Below are 23,724 nucleotides of genomic sequence, written 5' to 3'. Positions count from 1 at the left end.
CTCACTGTCCCCCAGTGCTGCTCAGCATATCCCCTTATGTCCCCCTAGGTGCCTTCTCACACCTGGCTGCCAGCATTACAAATCCCACAGCTTCAAATTCCTCCTGGTTTGGTGTCAGCCTGGAGCTCTGGGGATGCTCTGTCCCCTCCTGGGCACAGCTCACAGTAAAGCTCTCCTTTAAACCTCCTTCCAATCAAACTGCCCTGTGCCTTCTGCTGCTGCCACCCAAAGTGAGCACATCAGGATCGCTCCCATCCCTGGTTTCAATCAGGAAGCGAGGCTGAGGAATAAATACTGCCTCAGATGAAACTTAATCTGTTTTTAAGGAACTCCCTCCCACTGAAATAGAGGGTTTTTTTTCCTTGTTTTTTAACAGTCCTCCCCTGAAAAGCCTCTCTTGGGGTGTCTCTCATCCTCACTTAATGATGTTGAGGTTTTTTTCTTTTTTATTCCAAGTTTCTGGAAGCTCTGTGGTTTTCCCTGTTACACGTTTTTAATTCAGAATGCCTCAGTGAGCCTTTCCTGTTCTGAATCTCCAGAGTACTCCATGGGGGAAAATTTAAAAAATAACATGTAAGCTTTACATAATTTACTATGAGAGTAATTGGGTTTATACAGCAGTTCATAAACCTTTAGCTGGTAAAAATCAAAGTACCTTAATCTCAAAAGCAGATGGGGGGATGTCGCGGTGAAGGCTTATAGAGTTTTCAAAGACAAATTGTTTAATTCCGTCACTGCTAGGAAAATAAATAGTTCTGCTGCTCGATTGAAAACAGAAACATCTCAGAAATGAGACTTTCTTCGCTTTCAAGCATTGTTAGCTTGACAACAAAGAAATCCAAAGAAACTCAGTGCAAAGATGTGCTGGAGCTCCAGTTTATGAGAAATGAAAGGAGAAAAGCCTCTACACCCCATTTTATCATTCTCAGGGAATTTTCAAGTGCCTTCCCTGCGCTGCTTTCAGGCAGTGCCACTGTCCCAGGCAGTGTTTGGTGTGAATCAGTGGCATGTGGTGTCTGCAGGTCATTTCCTTCTATCCACAGAGGTGGCAGGGCTGGCCCTGCTCCGTGCCTGACGCTGGGAGCGGTGAGTGTGGGACGCTGCTCCCAAATCCCACTTTTCAATGCACTTTGCAGGGCTGGATTGAAAGCCCAGAGCCATGCCTTGCCTGTGTAATGAAGGCTGCATTTGTAGCCCCACAGTAATGCTGCTTACAGGCCAATCAGGGCTATCTGGCCAGCACATCCCCTCCCAAGTGATGGTCTTGCTTTAGTCCTAATGGCCTGATGAGATCACCTCTAATTTGTGTATCGAGCTGGTTTGTATCACATCGTTCATAAAAAAAAAAGAAAGGGGGTAAAAAATCCCACACAAACCTAACAAAACCCTCTTTATTTTATTTTTTTCTTACTGGACTTCAAAAGGTTGCATTATACCCAGTGTGCTGTGCCCTGTGAAAGCTCAGAGCCATTACCTCAGCCCATAACCAGCAGAAAATGAATGCCTGTTTTGGTGGGGGCTCATTTGCTCCAGAATTATGACAGTGCTGTCAGCCCAGGAGGAGATGCTTGGAGATGGTTGCTCTGGTGGCTACCTGGGCTGCTGACTCAGGCTGGGGTCTGCTCTCAGCATCCACATGTGCAGCATCCTCCTTCTGTGGCCAGGGGATGAGGGAGCCTTGGAGCAAGGAGCATGAGGAGCTGGTGGGTGACAGCTCAGCAATAGCAGGGAAGATGTTGAGGTGGCTCAGGATGCTGAGAGCAGAGTGTGGGGGATAACAACGTGCTCCCACCCTGTGGTTTGGGTGTCCAGGTACAAATATCACATTGTGTCAGCTTGCAGAAAACCTTGCTGTGTTTTCTTGCTCCTTGAGGAAAGAGCCAGGAGAGATGTGGTGTGGATTTGGTAACTCTGGGTCACAGGTGTGGTTCTGACAGGGGGAGGAGATTTCCTGGCAGCCCCCTGCACAGCAGAGCCTTGTGGTGATGCTGTTAACTCAGCACAACTGGATGGAGCTGATGGTGAAAAGTGTTCTTGCAGTTTTTGGAAAAAGGGGACTCAGCCATGATGTTCACCAGTGATGGACCCATTCCTGGTGGGCGTAGACCACTGGAGACACAGGGAACCAGAGCTGAAGGAATAAAATAATCCTCAGAGCCCAGCACACAAAGCTCTGCATTGTGTGTTTGGGAGGAAGAGAGATTTAATAAAGTGCTTTGGTATGAAGTATAAGAAATACTGGAGTTGGGCTCTTGGATATTTGGGAAGTGAGTGCTGACAGGGGAGTGAACCAAGCACACCACTGGTGCTCAGTATCTGCTGTGCATTGGCCAGGCCTTTCTGCCAGGTTGTTCCAGAGCTGAATTAACCTCAAGTTGTCTTTTTCCAGCACTGCTTTCCCTCTCAAGGAAACAAATTGCTGGCATAAATTGATTACTTTTCAGCAGCTAACTTTTAAACCTAAAAGCCTAACAGATATATGCTGCAATGATCAAAAAATGTTACCGTAGCACTTTTTTATGACCTGAGACACTTGGTAACATGCTGGTGTCCTGGGTGATTTTGATACTTTAATTAGTTTTACTGTTCTACTCAATTTTGTCACTTCTGCATGTTGCATTTGGATTTCTCTTGAAATCTGGCTGGAGGAATTTAAATCTTTGGAGCTCAGCTTGTTGCTTTCTGTGTCCTTGCTTGTGTCCCCACACTTGTACACAGCAGTGGGAGCCCAGGGGAGCAGGAGCTCACAGGGATGAGCCCTCAGCTCTCAGTTTGGAATCTGCACTGTGCTCATGAACTCAGGGTACTGGCTGTAGAAAATGCTAAATTTGAATATATAAGTTGCTCTCAGTGGGCTCTTAAGTGTCTGCCTGGGATCAAACCCAGGTAAGTAAGTGATGCTGCTTCAGTGTGAGGTGTTAGATGAGGTTGGTTTGCTCTCTCAGACAGCAGGATTCATTTCCAAAGTTGTCGTGGGGCTGCCTGCATTGTTTTTTATGTTGGCTTTCTTGCTGAACTGGGCCTGCAGTTAATGCTGAGTTTCGATTTCCATGACAAGTTCTCTTCTGGGAGATTTACAGCTCAGCTGCTTTGCTTTGCCAGGCTAATGCTGTGGAATGCAGGTTGACAGTCCAGATGTGAAACCTTTCTCCTCACAAAGAAAACAAAGGATTAAATGCGTTTTAAGAGGGTTTGAAAAAAATAATTTAAGGCTGAGGCCCCGAACCCAACATTTGAAGTCTTGAAATACTGCTGGGGATGTGAAACTTCAAAATCAGGATACTTGGAAGTGTGGCCAGGCTGTGAGTTCCCTGTGGCTTTTGGAGCACCTGACACTGCCTGTACTGGGGCTTCCTAAGATTTTACAAAAAGTCAAGTAGTCAAATTCTCCACCTTCATGAGATCAGTGCAGGTTAAAGGGTGGTTTGGGTTTTGCTCTTGCTATAAGCTGAGGAGTGTGGGGCCAGCTGCAGGCACTCACTTGGAAATGACCGTGTTTCCCTGATTTCCATAGCTGAAGATAGTAGCTCATGTTTTCTGATTCGACAAACTGACAATTTTCCTGATCACAGCATTATTCCTGTTCCCAGGGGGCACGGAGGAAGGCCCAGGTGGTGCAGGTTTGTTCCCCAGCATTCCCACTGCAGGGGGAAAGATCTGACCAGGCTACAAGGTCATGACAGAACTGGAAGAGGATTTAATGGTGGTGTTTAATGTCCAAAACATCTTTTTAAAGAGAGAAACACAATGGCCTCAGCCAAGCCATTGAATGTGATCCTTTGTGCTTGTGAAGATTTGTACAATGCATCTACCCATGAATGCCCGTTTGGGTTTCAGAATTATTTGGGTTGGAAACAATGCAGTAAGAGTTCATTGTCATTTCAGAGAAACGATGAAAACATCCAGAACTTTCTCCCAGCCCATATGGGAAGAGCAAACATGAGGAGTTTGTACTACCAGATGTCTTAAAATTGAGACCATAACCTCAAAGGTAGAAAGGGCAGACCTTGCAGGGCAGGTCATTCTCAAGTTGCCTTGGGAAATATAATGGGGTTTATTGGGATTTATTGAAACTGGAGTTGTAAAAAGCTTGTGGCTCTTCATTTGGGACTAATAATCCTGGTGGTGTTCTGTTCTCATCAGGCTCAGGAAGCCTCTGCAGAGCAGTGACTTTACTGTAACAGAGGCACTTTCTGTACACTCAGATACTTGATACTTGTTCTGTTCAGAAAGGTCTCTGTCTTTATTCCAGGTTGTAGAACAATAGATGAGTACAAGTATGCTAAAAAGCAAATTTAACAAATTACAAAAATGGCTTATGTTTTTCCTAGATAAAAGTCAGGAAAAAAATAAAAACCCTGGGCTAAAAATGTCTTTTGTAGTATCAGTGTGTGTTGTTTTAAAGCAGGATGTCCTGAACTGAGTACAGTAATTTCACGACTATAAGACGCATCCTTTTGACTAAAATTTTCCCCGGAACCCGGAAGTGCGCCTTATAGTCTGGTGCGCCTTATCTGATGGACAAAGTTCAAAAAATTTGCCTACCCAGAAGTGAGAGCTGCGAGCCACGGGGGGAGCCAGCAGGGCCATGGCTGCCAGGTGGAGGTGGGGCGGAGCGGTGGCGGGCACGCCCTGGCCCCGTGGAGGCAGAGGCGCCCCTCCAGAGGCACCCCTCGGCCCTGTGGAGCCGGCACGGAGGGGCGGCGGGCATGCCCTGGCCCCGCCGGATACAGGCGGGCCTGGGGGCCCACGGTGCCCCTCCTGCCGGGTACAGGCGGGCCTGGGGGCCCATGGCTGCCGGGTTGAGACGGGGCCTCGTCCAGCAACCGCGCGGGGGGAGCTGGGGGCAGAGCCTCGCTGCAAAAAAAAAGTGCTCCCTATAGTCCGGTGTGCCTTATCTGATCTACAAAGTTGCGAATTTTGCCGACTCCTGGGGGGTGCGCCTTATAGTCCGGTGCGCCTTATGGTCGTGAAATTACTGTAATTGGAAAAAACAACTCTGAGATTGCACACATAGAACTAGGAGTTGATTTTTGCCATATATATATATATATATATATATATATTCAGTTTTTAGAATTAAATTCTCTGTGAAAATAATGTATTTTGGCTAATAAGATGTTGTTTGGTGTTGAGCTGTGGCTGCTGTAGTCAGGTACTGTGCTCACTTGTTCCCATGCACTGAGAGCTATCAGAGAAGTCCTGCAGGACTTGCAGGCGAAGCACAGTGAGCCCCAGCAATCTCTGCACTTTGATAAACCCTCTGTTTGTGCAGCTTGATAAAAGTGGGGGCTCGTGGTTTCCTTCCTGTGCTGGAGTTTGTCACACAGCAATTCAGGACATCACACCAGGGCTCAGCCACACAAGTGTCCCCAGCCCGGTGGCACCAGCCCCTCAGTGGCCCTTGGTGCAGCTCTGATGCCTGCAAAGGCTGACCTGGAACAGACTAGACAGAGCAAAAGGAATAAAATCAGTATTTATTGAAAGGATTCACCTTGGGCAGTGCAAGAGCCTGGCTGGGGCTGCACCCAAATCAAATCCTAGATGGATCCTGGTCAGGAGTCTTTACACTTTTATGAATTTTGGTTCATCTGCATATTGGGGTCAATTATCCAACCACACCCCAGGCTATGAAGTCTCAGCCCCCTGGCTTGCCCCCTTCCCTTAGCCATTGGTTCTGCTTTTTGAGTACTGCTTGTCCTTGATTCTCTAGCTAGAACGGAATTGTTTTGTCACTGCTCTGTGAAGAGAACTAACTTGAAGTTTCAGAGTTACACACCAAGCAGTAGAAAACCTGAAAAATACAAAGGCTGAAACCCAAGGATCAGCTGGTGCCAGTGAATCCTTTTGGGTCCTTCCAGCAAACGAGCTGTGGAAGGGGAAATCACAGAGGAGCAGAGCAGCTGGGTAAGGGTTCCCTCCGTGCAACAGCCTCCTCTTGCTCTGCAGAAACCCATGGGCACAGAGCCACCCCAAACACCGAGTTCAGCCACATCTGCAGAAAATCAATGGGAGGGCATGTGGAAAGTTGGCACAGCTCTGGTGGAAGGAAGTGGGAAGAAAGAAAATCATTAGCTAAGGCTGACGGGGATGCGTAGACTCGAGGTTGTCTTATCTGTGGAAGTTCTTCTTCCACTCTTTTTGTTGTTTTAACCACTTCTCTGAGTAATCAGAACTTTTTCCATGCCTGCAGACTGGGAATGAAGTATTTTTGAGCCACCAGCTCTGGAGATGTGTCTCTCTGCGTTTGGCCTGTCAGTCTCTGGGCAGGTGGCTAGCCAGGCATGATACTGGTGCCAGTGAGATCCAAGGAGTGCCATCACTGCAGGGCATCCAATTCCTGCTGTTTGCCCAGCTCTGAACATGTTGTTAGGTGATGTATTCCTCTTACTAATTTCCTCAATTTATCACTGATTCCAGTAGAGCTTGATGAAGGATGTCAGCTGGAGATTAGTCCCAGATGCCTGGGCTGACCTTAGCTTTATCAGCTGCTTTCAATACTGGAACCATGAAGCACTTGCAAGTTTTCTGGTTCCTCCCATGATTGATAGCCCAGTTCTGAAGTGGCTTTCCTCCTCGTTTGTGATCCAAGAGGATAATGCCCTGCAGCTGTCCACAGCATGATGCTCTTGTGGTGAACACTCTGATGCTCTGCTGGCTGCTTCCCAGCACCAGCGTTTATTAAAATGGCAGTTGTGTTCTGCAGGCCTGACCCACTGATCCATGGCTCTGCCTTTTCCTCTGCTCTGAATATCTGGAGCAGAGTGAAACAAGTCCCTCAGTGCTCAGGTGAGGCTGAGGTGTGAGAGGTTTAGCTGTGGATGTGCAGAGTGGATGGACAGACCTGCAGAACCCGTGGCAATCAGCTTTTAGCACTTGGCAGAGGTGTTTGCTCATTTTGAGTGTGGTTTTGGGGAACTTTCCTGGAGTTCTCAGCTCCTGTTGGTGCAAAGAGTGGGCTAGTGAGGAACATCTTTCCTGCTGGCCTCATGACCTCTCCTGCTGTGTTTGTCACAGGTTTGTCATCACATGTGAATTTGCTGCAGGGTGGCAGCTCCCCTGACTCTGCACATTGAGGTCACTCAGAAGGTTGTGTGAACTCCCAGTATTCCAAACTCTGTGTGAATTCTGAGGCTGATGGCAGCATTCCCATGATGAAGAGCCAGGACTAGATCAGACCAGGAATTTTTATTACCCTAAATTTTGCATCTGTTCCTGCCTGATGCTGGGGTTCTGCACAGGGTGGAAGGGAACTCACCATGGTTGAGTCACTCTTTCAGACACAGTGTGTGGGGTCAGGCTGGTCTGGCTGGGGGAAGGTGCTCATTGGATTTCTAAAGTGCATTTTCATTTTAAAAAAAGGAAACAAAACACCAAGCCCCATCTTCCTATAAAGGGTGAGGGTGGTAGGGCATGAGCTCTGTGTTGGTCAATTCTGGAAACCCTCCTGGATGTGGTCTTTGTGTTTGTGCCATGGGAAAGGGGCACTGCCTGCTCTGAAAGTGGGTGAAACTGGAAGGAGAGGAAGGCACCCCCTCGGTCTGAGTCCCTGGAGTCAGCATCCATCCCTGTTTTGCTCCTCAGGCTGCACTCCATGGTTTGGTCTCCAGCTGTGCAGGAGCACTGCTGGTCATCTCCCTCAGTCTGCTTTAATCTGCATTGAAACCAAGAGCACTCCATCTGCAGTTGTTGAATAATTCTCCATTGTAGGGGCTGTGGCAGCAATGAAGTGTCTCCCTGCTTTGGAGCTTCTTAATGTGAAAAATGTGGGGCATTCTCGTGGGCTGGGAATGGCCTTGCAGTTAACTCTTGGGGCATGGTCCTGCTTTTTGGGTTGAGTTTTCTTTCATCTGAGTAGGAATGAGTTTATACAGCCTGCTAGACATGCCAGGAATTCCACTATTCCTTTCTTTGAAGGTGTTGGCCACCAGAGCCAACAGATGAGAATTGGTTTTTTTATCTCATGGCAGGAAGGTGGAGAGCTGGGTGGAGGTGGCTGTGAGCAGTGGATGAGGTGCTCTGCCTCACTGCTTTTTTTATGTTTTTCTGCATGGACTGAGGCCTGGTTTGTTGGTACCCACAAGGATTGTGTTACATTCCTGGGGTGGGCCCACCTTTTATGAAGTGTAGGATCAGGAATTGCCAAGGAGATCTTAAAAGTGGCAACAGCTGCAGGGAGTATAACACAGATTTTTTTTTTTTAATGTTTTTGTTTTGGTATTTTTGTGGGGTTTTTGGTTTTCTTTGTTTCTTTGTTTCTGGAAACCTCAACTTAGGGTGTTTAGTAGCCAAGTAGTGTTTTGTAGGGTATAACATAGCTCTTTTGGACTTTTTTTGGTGTTTTTGTTTTGGTGTTGGTTGTTTTGGCTGTAGGTATTTTGGTATTTTTGTGGGCTTTTGTTGGTTTCTTTTTTTGTGAAATGGACTGGAAACCTCAGCTTGAGGTGTTTAGCAGCCAAAACAGTGTTTTATGGGGATTTACTAAACCACCTTAGGAAATTGTGGCAACTGATGTGTATTTGTAATGAAAGCTGTTGATATCTATGGAAAAGGGTTGCAATGGTGTAAAAACTTGGGAAAAATGAGCATTGCTAAAAGAACACAGGGCTGGGTGCTGCCAACAATTTCTGAAGGCAGTATTTTAAACAATCCTGCTTAGATTTTGGGTAAAGGGAAAACAAACAAATGTAGAGTCTGAAACAGCTTCTGTCCTTTCATTTTCTGCTGTAAGTTTGCAGAGCACCAACACATTGTAGCAGGAAAAGTGTTTTGTTTGGCAGGGATTTGTTATAGCTGTGTAAGTGGCCTTCCAGCCTCCCAGTGCTCCAGGCTTTCCTGGACATGCAGATTTTATGGGTGTTTTATCTATTAGCAGGACTTCCTTGCTTTTTCCCAGAGTCACGTCTGTAGGAAAATTTGGTGACACTGTCCCCATAATGTGAAGATCTTGCTGGAAGTTTGGGTAGTCTGGCCCCAAAATCTCTTTGTGTTACTGGGGCACTTGGATTTGAATAAAAATATGCATATTAATTACAAGTGCACTGAGTGCCCTGGGTGTGTGGCTCTGGGGGCTTCAGCCAGTGCTGTAAACTGGGGGCAACTTTTTATCATTCCTACAATAATATTTTTGTTCTAAAGCTCTGTTTGATCTCAGGTGTCTGTGCTGCTGTGCCTTAAACACAGTGAGTAAAAGGAAGGGTCACTTGTTGGGGGCAAAGGGGAGGAACAAATGGCTTTACACTCAAATACTTCCAGAGAAGGAGACTTTTATCTCCTCACAGATAACTGAGAGAGGAACCTCAGAATGCCATATCATGTGAATATAGTTCTTGCCTGCCTTGTATCACTGCGAGTTCTCAACACATCTGGGCTGAGAGCAGTTCCAGTAACATTCAAAAGTACTATTTTGGTTGGCACACTGGGGCTGTGGTAGATGCCAATTAGTAATGGCTCTTGGAAACAGCCTGCTTTAAAACTGTCCCTGAACCATTCCCCAGAGAAATTATTCAATTAAGTACAGCTAAAATTAATGTCCATGGGTTTTGTTCGAATCAAACAAAATAAGCAGCTGGAGAAGGGAAAACTTCTCAGTGTGTGCTTTTAAAATAACAACTCTTAACTAATAACTGTGTGAGCTGGAATTGATAGCAGTGTTTGTTTTCCCAGTGCTGCTCTGTAGCTGTGGATGAGCTGCTGAGGGCTCCCACAGCTGATACTCTTGGATGGTTCTGTGTCACCTCCATGCAACCTCCAGTCACCATCTGCTGCTCCTGGACCTGCTTTCGAGAGGATGAAGTGTCCTGTGCTGCCTGGGGGTATCAATGTTTGCCCCAGATACAGTCAGATATTTTGGGATGGATGAAGGCAGTGTGGAAGGTGGAAGCAGAGGGCCTGGACATGTCCTTGGAGCAGGTGATGAGGTTCTCTGTGGCAGAACAAACAAGTTCCTCTTGTTTTGGCACATGCTAGCCCTGAGGGTGGTGAGGCTTTGGCTCGGGGGAGGCCTAGGCTGGTCCTGGGCATTCTGAGCTGGATGCTTGGGCTGCTCCTCACTGCCCACAGGCAGGCAGAGGCCACTGGGCTCTAAAGCCTTTGTCACTGCTGTCAAGAGCTCCAGGAGGCAGGAGCAGTCTTGGAAATGAAGGAGTTCTGTTCCTCAGGCAGAAGGAGCCCTGCAGGACCTTCAGCCAGGAAAGCGTGGAGTGCCTCTGGATGGGACCTGGGCATGGAGTGGGGCTGGGGCTGTCCCCAGCTCCTGGCCAGGACACAACTCCTGCCCTGCAGCCCCCCAGTCCTCAGTGCTCCTCTGCCAGCAGCACAGGGACAGGGAAGGGTGGCAAATGTCCTTGTGCCACTTGGAGCCCCCAGAGCTGCAGGGCTGAGATCCCCTCTGGGCTCCCTGCAGCTCTGGCGCTGCTGTGTTCACCTTTGTAACAGAAATATTCATTTAAGAATTACAAAAAGTTGCCTCCAGTTCACATTCTGACATGCTCTCTGCAGGAGCCCAAATAGAACTTCTGACCCCTTCTGTCCCCAAGGACCGTCAAGATCCCTGTTAATTAAAAACCTAAAGAGTGAGACAGCTGGAACACAAAGGAACAAGTTGGTTTGACCCCTTGGAGAAGTTTGTATTTTTGGGGTTTTTAATGCTTACAGGAAGTTCTGCCAAAAAAGAGATTAAATGTGCTCAGTTAAATGTGGGATGGTGGAGGAAGGAATCTTGGTGTTTGCTTGAAGTGCAGAACTGATGAGAGCAGGGAGTGTTGGTGTCCCAGTGTCCTGTGGAGCAGTGAGCACCACGGGGACTTGAGGTGGAGCTGAAGGACAAGCCCAGGAGTGAAGTCCTGTGTTGCCTTTGGCACAGGGAGCTGCACAGCTCAGAGGGGCTGCAAAAACCTGCCATGGCTGCAGCCAGGGAAATTCAGATTCCTGGCTTTGTATTTTTGACTGCATTTTTTTCTCTTTTCACTCTCCTTGACATTACAGCTGGCACGTCGTGCTGAGGTTCTTCAGGTCTCTGATGAACTTCCATTAGCTGCAATCTTCATTTCATAGGCCTGGCACTTGGAACAATGCTTTACTTTCTTATTAACGTGTAATTATGGGGTTTGGACATACAGAGGTTGGCATTCCCTATATGATTCATTTCTTTGGTATCCAGCTCTTCTCCTGAGGCACCAGAGACCTGAAGGAGGGAAGGAAAGCCTGCTTGGCTTCTGCACTGAATTCCAGCCTCACTGTAATTGGTTTTGTGTCGGGATTTTAGTTCCCTGTGTGTTTTCTTAAGGCTGACTGGAGTCTTCCATGACTCAGTGGGGTAGGCCATGGAGGTGCATTACTCATCGATAAATGCTATTGAGTGATCCATAAATTTCAATCCATGGAAAATCCAAACATTTCTAAGGAAACCTTTGGTCAGCAGCACCGCTCTGCTAAACTGATCAAACCCCAGATTTGTTTCTCTCTCCCAGTGCTGAATTTCACATGGTTGCTTTTGCTTGTTTTTTGGGTTTCTCACTCCACAGACAGGATGGGTTCAGGTTAAAGATGGAGTTGCCAAAACCAAATGTGGCTTTTTATGCATTTTAAAGAAAATAAACAACAAAAAAAATCTGTTAGTGTTAAGTCATGTATGCAGAAGTCTAAAACCTGTTCCACTTCATGGGAAGAGATATGGTCATCCATCCATTAAGGAGAGTGATTTCAAAAAACAACTCCTGTGCCCTCAGAAAAGTGGTGCAGCTGTGTGGGACATGGGGAGAGACAGGGAGACACAGGATGGAAAGGAACCAGGTCATTGTCCTGCTCTTGAGTGAGGAAAGATTAGGGAAACCCCCCATGGTTTCCTGCAAAATGAAACATCAAGTTCCTCGTGCTCTCTAGCTCTGCCTGGCTTCCACCCCTGTAGGGATTTCCCCAGAATCAGGAGTTTAAGCCCTCCAGAAGAAGCCGCTTAGCAGGAGAAACATCACAGAGGGCCCATGGCACTGAGAGGGACAGCATCAGCTCCATGTCCCTGTGCTGCCCCCCATGCTGTGCCTTGTCCTCTCCAAAGTGACACTGCTTTGGCTGAAACATGCACCTTGATCCCTGTCCTGTAACTCTGTGTCCTCACTGCTGTTGGGCCCTGCAGAGCATGGTGCAATCGTAATTTGTGCTGTGATCTCACGTCCGCACAGTCCATTTGCTCCTCTGTCCCCTGCAGCACAGCTGGAAAGGGAGGAAGGACAGAGTGGCTGAAAGAGCTGCAACAGGGGCTCCTGCTCTCTGTAAGAGTTTGAGCTCCTCATTTTGTTGACAAAACAATTTCATTTGGTTATTCACTTCAGGGAGGAGTTCCAGCACAAAGGGCACCCTCGAGGAGGTGAAACACTAGTGATCCTGGCCCATGGAACTGGGATGGGCTGGGTTTGCCATCTGCCAAAGGCTTTCCAGGGGAAGCTGTTCCCTTGGAAAACTTCTGGCCAGTTGTAGAAAGACATGATGGCTGAGCTGCCACAGGAGATGGGCTGCCAGAGGCAGAGCAGTTGGAAGGATTGTTGGGAATGTCAGCAGAGATGCTGGGAATGTGGGAAAGGTGGCTGGGAGTGCTGCTGGAGGAGCTGTGGCTGTGCTGTGCTGCTGCTCTGGGCAAACCCAGGTCCTGAGCTGGTGGCCTCAGGAGGGGCAGCAGATGAGACAGTGGACAGCACAGGCTGCTCCAGGCAGCTCAGCCAGGGTTTGCATTCCCTGCCTGCAGGAATGAGCTCCAGCTCCAGCCTAGAGGGCTCCTGGCCATGGGAGGCACTGAAATTATCCATGCTGTGGCTGGAGAGAAGCACGACCAGCTTTCCACAGCAGGTATCAGGGATTTCAGTACTAAAACAGAACATTTCTGATTTTCATGGCAGCGTTGAAGTCTCTGAAGGAAAAAGGAAATGAAGGATGAGCTTTTTTCCCTGAGAAATTCCTAGAATCCCATACAATTTCTTCTGCTCAGTTTTTTATCATCTGTTTTCCCTTGGTGTCCTTTGCATAAATCTTTAATTTTTTTAGCTCTCAGCAGATGTGGTTTCAGGGATGTGTCTAAGGCCACCCTTACCACTGCTGTCAGATTGTTCCTGTGCACATTTAATGCAAATTATTAAACAAAACCAAAATTTATTTGGTTTTGGATAAAAAAATAGGAGGAGATTTTCCTCACTTTGCTCAGGCTTTTTCCAGTAAACAGCTCTCCCCTTGGTGGGAGGCAGAGTTATGTTGGAATGGGACAGAGCTGCACTTCCAGCCTCTCCCACCTCTTCCTCAGGGATGCTTCTTCTGACCTGGACCCACGCTCAGTCTGCTCTGCACTGTCCAAAACACATTGCCTAGGATCAAAAACTGTTGCTGTGCGATTTAGAACCAAAAGAAAAAATCAAGTATTTCGGAATATATCACCCTGCATTTTTACCGTCATGGGCTGGCTTTGCTGCTCCTTCCTTGCGTGTTTTCTCTGTAAGTCCCGTGTGTGGAACTGATGCCAGCTTGCTGAGGGACTGCCCCTGCCCTCTCCATGGCTGGCCCATGCCTGCAGGAGCTAGGGCAGCACTGCAGCCACACTTGTGTCCCCCAGACCTGCCCTGATTTCTGTCCTGGTTTCAGGTACGTCTGTGTTGACCTCAAATCCCACCATTATTTTGCTGTCTGACACAAACCTGAAGAAATCCTGGCCTTGTTAAGGGCTCCATCCCAGATGTTGTAGCTTGGATCAGCAGAAAAACCACCCAAATTTCCCCAGATTTGTAGGGAGAGGTGGTGCTTCCCTGCCATGGCCTGGCAGGAGGGAGGTGAGGAGACCTGGAAGTGCCTTCCTGCAGAGACTGGACACTTCATGGGGAATGCTGGGCTGCCTCAGTTCCTAGCAGCTCCAGAATGTCCTGCCTGGCTGGTGGCTGGCACTGCAGCACAGGAACACGTGTGCAGGGATGGGGAGAGCTGTAGCAGTGGTTTTTGAGCAGTGCCTGCTGATGGAGCAGCTCCTGGCCAAAGCTCACCTCCAGCACTGACCTTCAAACTTCTCCCACTTCAGCTGTGCTTAAGTGACTCTGAGTTTAGTGCTGGGGTTGGGCACTACGTTTTTATCTTCTTCTTCAAGATCCTGCTTCCCTGAAAGGAGACCTTGGCTAAATTACTGTTCCTGGCTGAGTTGTGGTTTGCAGTGCTGAGTTACAGAAGTGTCCTTTGGAAGGTCACCAGCAGCCAGCCTGCCTTCCCCGTCTGCTCCCTCCCGCCAGGGGGACCTGGCTCCTTCCCTCTTTTCAGGTCTCTCTCCATCTTTTTTTAGCCTGTTCCTTGCATAGCCAGCTAAATGGGAGGTGTTAGAACATGGAATTGCCAGCTTGAAGGGCAGAGGGGGTTGCAGGTGGGTCAGGAAAGGTGGGAACCTGTGAGTGTCATTGCTCTGAGGACTTCCTTAGCCATGGATTCCTTGGTGCCCACCTTCGAAATCCAGTATTAATTTTCAACTCTGCCTTATCCAGCACTGATTTCCTTTGCTTTGGAGTGGGGAGAAATATTTCATTTACAGGGAGGTGGAGCACTGCCTTGTGCTTGGGTGTCACCTGAACAGGGCGTTTGTGGGTGCAGTGGATGGATGGATGGATGGATGATGGATGTTTCTCTTCTGGATGTTTTTGGTTACAAGGGCACTTTGGCCTAGAGAACCTGCTGGACTGGACTTCTGGGAGTGCGGTCAGAACTTCCTTGGGTTTCCTCCCTATTCCAGCTCCTCAGACCTCCAGGTCCCGCCATGAGTGCTCCAGCATTCTCCAGACATCAAAGGGCTGTGTGCTAGTTGAGCTTTGGGCTTTGTGTGTTGGGTGAAGTGCCCTGCTCCCCTGGACACCATCTGTGCCAAAAACCATGTTTATATATACATGGAGAAATGCTTCTTTCAGGATGTCCAGGGCAGCCCTTTGGTTCTTTGGTTCAGAAATGAGTCCTGGCAGGGGGATAGGAAAGGAGAGGTTCTACACACAATCCCAATTGCAATGCCTTGGGCTTTGAAATGATGACAGAAAATTTTCCTGTTCACATTTGTTCTCATTTAGCTACAGCTTGTTCACCAGGATGTTTTTCAAGGAGGGTCTGGTCAGTGCTGGCAGAGGAAAGTCTCCAATTTCCCAAGCATGCTTATCACTTTGTCCTTGACAACGATGGGAACTTGCAGCACTTTTTTTTCATGGAGAGGCAAACATGAGCAGTCCTGCCCTTGCAGGCAGCATTGTCCTGCTCTTCCTGTGTGCTGAATCACGCAGGACAGATAAAGTTTCCCCAAAATATTGTTGGCTTTGCAGATGTCAGACCTGGGAAAGTTGGGTGGAAGGGGGAGGAGGGTGAATATCTGAACTGCAAAATGAACAAACCTTGTAGCTCACACAAAATGCCTCCCATCCCTTGGGAAAATGTGTTTTGGTGTAGGATGGACAATACTGAGTGCAGTGATATTGATGAACAATAATTTTAAGTATTTCAAACAACTTTGAAAATCTGGAGGGTTTGTGTCTGGAATAGAACAGTGTTGGTGGGGTGGATGGTCAGATCCAGGGGGTAAAACACAGGGAAGTGGTTGATGTTTGCCCTCTGCCCTCCCATTGTGGGGATTCAGGGACGCTCTGGACTGCAGGACAGGAATCAGGAGCTCATATTTTAGGAAAGCTGTACATTTTCAAAGTACAGGACTTTTTAGACACTGGTATCATTTTACATAGGGATTCACTGGGGATGACAGAGTGTTTGTGGAGCAGACAGAAACGTGACCTGCAAGGATGGTGCTTAAATGTCTCAGCTCTCCAGGAGAGCAAAACCTCCGTGCTCCATGTGCCTTGGACATTTCCTTTGTGCCTGCAGAACTTTGATAATTTTATGTGGTTTTTGTTATCTCTGTGTACGATCAGACTGGTTTTATCTGTATTTGATACATGCTTGTTCCTTGATAAGGCTGAGAACGTAAACACCTCCATAATGAACATCTGGGACCTGAGGGAACAGCTGGAGCTGTGTCAGGGGATGGTTAGGATGGAGCTCAGGGAAGGGTTCTTCCCCCAGAGGGTGCTGGGTTAGGGTTAGGGTGCTGCCCAGGCTCCCCAGGAATGGTCCCAGCCCCAAGACTGCCAGAGCTCCAGGAGCGTTTGGACAGCGCTGCCAGGGATGCCCAGGGTGGGATTGTTGGGGTGGCTGGGCAGGAACAAGGGCTGGACTGGATGATCCTGGTGAGTCCCTTCCAGCTCAGGAGTTTCTGTGATCCACTCTGGGAAGGTAAATGGTGCAGAAAACCATTCCCATTCAATTGCTGGTGTCACAGGGATGTCAGCAGGGAAGCTGCAAGAACTCATGTCACACACTGGCACTGCTCTTGGAAGGACAGTGTCTTACACTCCCTCTCGTGTCACGGGGGAGTTTGGGAAGTACAAGGAATGCCCTCTTCACTGGCACCCCCTTTTCCTTGTCAAGACATTTGGGAAATCTTTTGTCTGAAGGAATACAGTCAAAGCAATAAGCCTTAATAATAAGAGCCCTGCCTGTTGATGGGAGTTGTGTTCTTTAGCCCTCTACCATCATCCATACAGGTTATAATCCACAGATTTGGGCAGGATATCACTTTGTCTTGCTAACTGGATGCTGTGTGCTCTGACTTCTGCTTTTGTTGCTTAAGGGCCATTGCACCCAGGGTTTCCTCAGGGCAGAGTTCCAGTGCCAGGACCTACTGGAGTACAGAGGAGACCAGGGTACAGCCACTGTCCCCACGCCTGGCTTGGGGGACAAGCCTGGCAAGGCAGGCAGGACTTGCAGAGACGGGGATCAGTAGTGGGGGGAGTGCTGGAGGTGGAAGCAGAGCAAGAGGCTGTGCAGCAGCACTCGGGGCTTGGCTGCTGTCCTCTCCTGATTCATCATGCACAAAGGAACCTTCTCCTACCTGCGGGGCGAGGGCAAGCATGGTGTGTTCAGACACCAGAAGCACTGGCTGTGTGTTCCAGGGAAATCAGAGCGTAACAGGCAGTGGGAAGGAAATTTAGTGGCTTTTCATTTTCAGCCATCCCATTAACCACTCTCAGTGTAAGCCTTGTACCAGCTCTGCTTTCCATGACAAAATTAAAGCCATCAGTTACAGGAGGTTGAGGGTGGATTGGCTTCAAGTTTTTCTTTCTTGTCTCTTAAAACTTGATGTAGGGGAAACTTTGCCCACTTTGATTCTCCCAGAGGATGTTCTGGGCTGCAGGGAGAGCTGCCAGACCCACAGCTGCAGGAGGGAGCCAAGGCAGGACTTTGTGCCTGCAATGGTCGTGTGGTCAGGACTGCACTGAGTGCTCTCAGAAGCCTTTGGGAAGATGGTGGATGTGGTTTAGGGATGTGACCAAGTGTTGAGATGCTGTTCCAGGGACTGATACTCCAGATTTGCTATAGCATAGGCACTAATTCCCTCACTTTGGCCTGGTGAGGGAATTCACCTCAGCTTTGTGGCTGCCATCATCCTGTACTCCTTGACCTCCTAGACTGATGCTGCTGTTTCAGGCTGTATTTTTTCCTCCACTTCAGGCTGTACTTTCTCCTGAATTCTTGCAGTGGAGCACTGCTCTGAACCTGAAGTCTCTGGTGTGGTATCTCCCAGTATTTGGACCTTTCAGTGATGTGAGCACTGCTCTGTCCCACTGGAGGATGCAGCTGGTTCCCATTTCAACAGGAGGTTGGCTGAGCAGGGGTGCTGGGGGCTCAGATTTAATGCTGCTGTTCCTCTTTCCCCAGAGATCATCGATGACCTCACGAACCTGGTGGAGAACACGGACGACCGGCTGCGCACCCAGACACGGCACGTGAAGATGGTGGACAAGAAATCAACGTCCTGCGGTAGGAAATGGCTCCAGCACAAATCATTCCATACCAGAGCAGTTCTTAGCTGATGAGGTGCATTTATTAACTGTTGCTAATTGCTGTGCAATGTGCTCCCCGCCAAGGACAGCTTCTTTCAAAGGCACAAACCTCAGCACTCCAAACATCTCCAGCAGATTTGACTGGCTGTGCTGAAGTGCTGGTGCATTTGATTTCCTTGAGCCATTTGACTCCAGCGTTGCACAATATCCTGATTGTATGAAATGGTTTGAAATTAGAGCAGTGCATGTTAATTAGCTTTACACAAACTTGCTACCAGCTCTCACAAAGCTGGCACAGCGGGGAGCGAGGCCGCAGGGGCGTTCCTGGGGGTGTCCTGCGGGGATGAGCTCTTAACCCAGCAGCACTCAAAGCCTGCCAGGCATGAAATCCTCCATGGTGACTCCTGAAGTGATGTGCAAGCTGCTAAAGCCAAACTGGCCTCCTTCTCCAGAGAGCCAAGGAGAGGTGATAATCGTAGGCAGGTTTGGATGAAGAGCTGAGAGCTGGTAGCACTGACCAGGAGAGGATGCTGTGGATGATGGCAGAAAATGTCATTGTGTGGGGACAGTGACTGACTGAGGGGTGAAGTCCCTGGGGAGGTGGTGGCAGTTCAGTTCTGGAATCAGCATGTCTGGTTTTTGTCATGCTAGAAGACTCACAGTGCTCTACAGAAATTTGACTTTCAGTCAGGAGTTGTTGAAATTTGGTTTATACAGTTCAGTAAAGAGAAAGCCAGGGGCTGATGTGGTCGCAACCTGTTTGTGGCTGCTGGGAGATTTTGTTCTGTGGAATGAAGCTCTGGCTGCAGAAGCTCCCCAGCTCAGACTGGCAGTGAAGCATCTTTCCAGCACTGACAATTTCAGGGATTTATTTGGTTCTCCATCAGTGATAACGTTTTGAAAGCTTGGTTGATGTAGGTTGATGAAAACCTGTGGCTTCTTCTGGAGGTTAAAGTTGACTTGTCAGAGTCATTTGTCTCTGAGCTCTCTCGTACCAACTGCAGATGGAATTAAAGGCATGACTGCAGAGTTCATGACTGACTCTTTTATTTTAGATCTTGAATGTTGATGCAAGATGGATTTAATTTAAAACTAAGTGCACTTGAATGATGCTGAGTACCCCTGTGTGCCTTTGGAGTCTCCCTTTAATTCCTGTGGCTTTGTTTTCCTCACGAGTCCAGGGCAGCTCAGCTTGATATGGGGGGTGGGCAGGGAGTCAGTCCCGTGGTATCCAGGAGGGATTTCTCCCCATTTTTAGGTTCCTTGTGTAAGTGCAGCCCCAGACATGTTGCTGCATGATGAGGCTGTCTCTTTAACTCAGGAAACCCATCCTGGCTGCCTGGGGAATTTCAGAGGAGGAGGAGGAGGATGGGAGAAGCAAAGGCTGGGAGGATCCTGGGCTGGATTCCTTGGGGGTGACCTCTCTCACCCTTTGCACATTGAAAAACATTTTGCTTTGGTGAGAAGTGCTGCCCCTGCTGCCTGTTCCCTCTGCTCCCATGGGTCTTCCTGTGTTTGCATAACAATTTGGGCATAAGTAAACACCATATTGCCTCAGATGGCTGCTTCCTCCTGCCCAGGCGTGAGCTTTGGAGCAATAATGCTGAGGACACAGTCTTTAACAGCATTCCTACCATCCCTTTTCCCCCTTATCCCTGGCACTGGAATAAGCTGGTGTATTGGGATGAGAAATACCCTCCCTGTATGTATGATTATCCCTGAAATGAGGCCAAGCAGCAGGACAACTGGCACCTGCCAGGGGACTGTGTCAGAGTGCCTTTTCTATCATTTAAATTGATAAAATCTTTGGTAACTCTTTGGGTTTGGTGTCCTGTTTTGGATTTAAAGCAGGGTGAAGTGCTCAGCCTTCCCCCTTGCTCACCCCGTCCTTACTCAGACCCAGGCTCCACTCTGCTCCAACATGTGGCTGTTAATGTGTTTTTCCCTCCTTTTTGAAATCATGATGTCTTTTTATTTTCCTGATGAGTGCCTGTGCTGGAGCCATGGGCTGTGGATACAAGCGGAGCACACTGGCTGGAATAATGGAATAATCCCTGTTTTACTAGCAGGAATGTAATGCATTAATGGGTGTGTCTTTGTTAGCAGCCAATATAATCATAAAATCAAAGTATTGCTGGTGAAACCCAACTTTAATCAATATTTCAACATCTCCCTCTCATGCAAACCTCATTTCCAGCTGTGGGGGCTGTTCCCAGTGCTGGGGTTTGGGCTGTGCCCTTGGCATTACCTGCCTCCCCAAGAGCTACCTCTGGCCGTCCTCAGCCTGGCAGGTTGTCCTGGGTGGGTTGTTTCATTCCCAGCTGCTTTTCAGTGCCATTTTTCTCGCTGGCCCCAGAGCTGTTGACAGCACCAGCCCCTGCCATGCCCAGGGAAGGCTGTCCTGTCTCCCTCAGTGGCCTCGGGCAGCCCCACACTGGTGGCACTGGCAACTCCCAGGGATTGCAGCGGAGGAGTAACCACGGGATAGACTCCAGCCTGCTGCATTTATGAAATTATTGTTGAAAATCATCCGTCATCCGCAGGCAAATGTTTGCACGCTGCCTGGCATTGTTGTATCCCTTCCCAGTGAGTGCTGGGCATTAGGAGGGGTGGTGGGACATATAAGTTTCTTAGATTGCAGAAATTTGCATTGAGCTTTCAGCAGAGTGTTCACACAGATCATCAGTCAAGTGTCAGGCTGCCTGTACCAGCTTTGCTCCAGGAATGGCTGCGTGCACAATCCTCACTTTTCAGCCTCACCCCAAGCGCTCTTGGGTTGGTTTGTCCTCTCTCTTCCAGTCTGGGCACCTTTAGGGATTTCTGCAGAGTAACACTCACTAACCATTTCTCAGTAACTTTTTTTATTAGAAACTTTAACCCTTAGAATGTCCTCTTAAGAACTGCATTTAAAATTGCTCGAATAAATTGAAGTATAATTAATGTAGAGATGCTGGGAGATGTCGTGGTTTAACCTCAGCCACCCTCTTCCTGTCCCCACAGGAACCATTCCTTCAGTCTGTCGGCCACTCCTGGGAAATGCCTGTGAAAAACCCATAAAATCCAGAAGATGTTCCTTGAGTTCATTTAGTCCATGGCTCTGGAGGCTGGTGGTCCCTGGGGGGCAGGTGAGCTGGTGGTTGGTGGTTATTGAACACCAGAGCCAGCTCAGGACACTGCTGCCCTTGCACTGCTTCTTGTGAGGCTTCTCCACACTGGGCCAGGTAGTTCCTGCCCCAGTGAGTCACTCCAGAATGTACAGCCCAGTCGTGGCTCCCACCAGTCTGAAGTCACACCCATCCCAGTGCCCACCTGGCTGGGCTGGGGTCACAGGGCTCAGTCACTGAGGCTGGAAAAGCCCTCCCAGACCATGGAGTCCAGCCCATGACCAATCCCCACCTTGTCACCCAGCTCTGTGCACTGAGTGCCACATCCAGGCCTTCCCTGAGACAAGAACCAGAGCAGTGAACTCCTTCTCTTGCTCCCAGCCTGGCTGGAAACAGAAGTTTGGTGCTTTTGGGGAACTTTCTCCCCATCCTGGACTTTTGTAGTGGGATTTTTTGTTTGGTTGTTTTCCCTAAGGACATGGGTAGGCAGCTCCCTGCAGAGAGGATGGTTAAAGCCAGGCTTTGCTGTGATAAGAACATCCTCAAGTGTTTGTGTCTGGAGGAGCCAAGGAGATTTTAGTAGCTCAGGCCACAGCTGGAAGCCCTGTTGGCAGATGTGACTGTGCAGAGGTGGTTGCATCTGAGCTGTGCCTTGTGTGGAGTCAGAAAGGCTCTTCAGGTCCTGCTGAACCAGACCATGAACTGGGGAGGGGACCTGGGCATTGCTGGTTCTACTCCTGCTCCTACCCCAGTCACTCTCTGGTGTTCTCCTGTAGCCAGGGAGAAAAGCTGCTTTTGTTTCCTGGGGAAGCAACACAGCAAATCATGACAACATAAAAACAAGAAAAAAAAGAAAAAGAAAAGAAAAAAAAGAGGGAACTTCTATTTCTGATAGATGAGTCTGTGTCTATCCCTTTCCAAGCAGCCTGAGGGCAGCAGACCATGTTCTCCCCATGTGCATCCATCTGCCCTTTCAGATAAATGAGAATGAGGAACAACCACAGCAAACCCCCTTCTGGGGCAGGACCTGTGTCCTGGAGAGCAGCACCCCACTGCCCAGGGGTGCCTGAGCAGCTTTTCCCTGTCCCTGCTTTCCTCCTGTTCCACAAGATGGCAATGCAATCTAATCACCTCCCTCAGCCCCAGGTAAAGGCTCTCAGCTGCCTTTGCCTTCCTGCTCAGGGAGGGGTTGGAGATGCCAAAGGAGGGTGTAAACTACATCAAATTAATCTGTACCAGGTGGGGTTTTTTTTTAATCTTACCAAAATACCTGAATTAAAAACAGAGCTTTGCTAAACCCATTAATTGGAGTTTTTGGAAGGTTTGGTTTGTTTTAAAACAGGGTAGCTTGGATTATGTAAGGTTTCCTCTAGAAAATAATGATTCATGCAGACTGGGGGCTTTTTCTGCCAGGTTCTGTGATCTCTCTGTTCTAAGTTTTGCGTACTTTTGCCATGGATTTAATTTGTTTTATAAATTGTGATGGCAGCTGCTCAGGTTTGTTCCTCTGACATATCCTGTGTGTTTAGATGAGCAAGTCCCCATCCCTTTGGTTTTTTCTCAGTGGAGAGGAGGAGCTGGCTCAGTTGCCATGAAATCAGCCTTTCCTGCAATCTGACTCTCGGAGAAGTTCCACTGATATTCCTCCCCAGTGCTGCCCTGACAACTGCACTGCTCTGAGTCACCTGTCCAGCCTTGCATGGGATGAGATTTCTTGGCCTGGCAATTTTTCTGTTTTCCTGAGATGAGGCCCGTGCTGGTGGCAGTGTCCCCCAGCCTGGTGCTCACTCCTGCGGTGCCCTTGTGCCCTCCAGCCAGCTCATGGCCTTGCTTTGCCTCCTTTTCCTCCTTTTCCTTCTCCTCCTCACACTCACTGTATTCACTTCTCAAATAATTCCTTGTGCTGAGTTGTTGGAATGGATTCAGCTGATGAAAGAGGATGGACCTAAGCAGTTAGAACCAGGGCTTTCTGGTTAAAAAAAGATGGTTTGGATTTGCTTTATGACTCCTCTTCCAGGTGGGAAGCACAGCACATCCTGGTGCTGCCAGCTCTGTGTGTGTTGAGCAGGAAAAGATGGGACCTTCTGGGTCAGAGGATCTCTTCAAAATAAATTTCTGAGAACAAGCTTGTTTTTTCCCCCCCATTACTCCTATTGGAAGGCTGAAATGGTCATAAACTTATTTCCAGCCTGGACTTGTCAGGGATACTTCATGATGCCCACGTGCGGCCCTTGTTCTGCTATCCTGAATAGTTCTTTCCTCTTTTTTATTTTTTCCCTCAAATGTGTGTGTCCAAGAGATCACTCAGTGTGCCCTCCCAGCTTTTGTTTTGCAGGGCTGAGCAAGTGTCTTTACATTTTAATCTCCTAAATTAATCTGTTTTCTGCCAAGTCTTTTTTTACACTTCCTCCTACTTAAACCCTTTGGATGTTTAACCACAGGAACCAAGTGCAGCACCCCTGGAGCCTTCTCACAATTCTGGATTTCTGTAAACCCTGTAACCTGCTTTGTCCAGCAGCTCCAGCACTTCTCTGGCTGTTGGAAATGCTTGAAGTGCAGCGTGTTGGTGCCTCAGTCATTTTGGTTTTGAGCTGTTTGCTTGGGCCGTTCTCACTCTTGAACATTTTCCACTCAAGTTCATTTTCATTCCAACTCACAGCAAAAAATCTTGCCTATCCCCAGTGCATGGCTTCGTCTCCCATCCCATGGAATTTCAACCTTGCTCCATTCAT

At 48.4% G+C, this 23,724-nt stretch overlaps 1 protein-coding gene across 2 annotated transcripts in view; it reads left to right on the top strand.

Moving 5' to 3' along the window:
• Positions 1 to 23,724, top strand: part of STX8 (syntaxin 8) — an 87,671-nt gene that overhangs the window by 37,110 nt on the left and 26,837 nt on the right. For both annotated transcript variants that reach the window (XM_033076731.1, XM_033076730.1), the window contains one exon: positions 17,764 to 17,865. In XM_033076731.1, the coding sequence (XP_032932622.1) occupies positions 17,764 to 17,865 (102 nt within the window). The remainder of the gene's footprint in view (positions 1 to 17,763; positions 17,866 to 23,724) is intronic.

This window comes from Catharus ustulatus, chromosome 20, assembly GCF_009819885.2.
Source record: "Catharus ustulatus isolate bCatUst1 chromosome 20, bCatUst1.pri.v2, whole genome shotgun sequence".
In the NCBI taxonomy this organism is placed as follows: Eukaryota; Metazoa; Chordata; class Aves; order Passeriformes; family Turdidae; genus Catharus; species Catharus ustulatus.
This window is presented reverse-complemented; position numbering and strand designations above follow the sequence as displayed.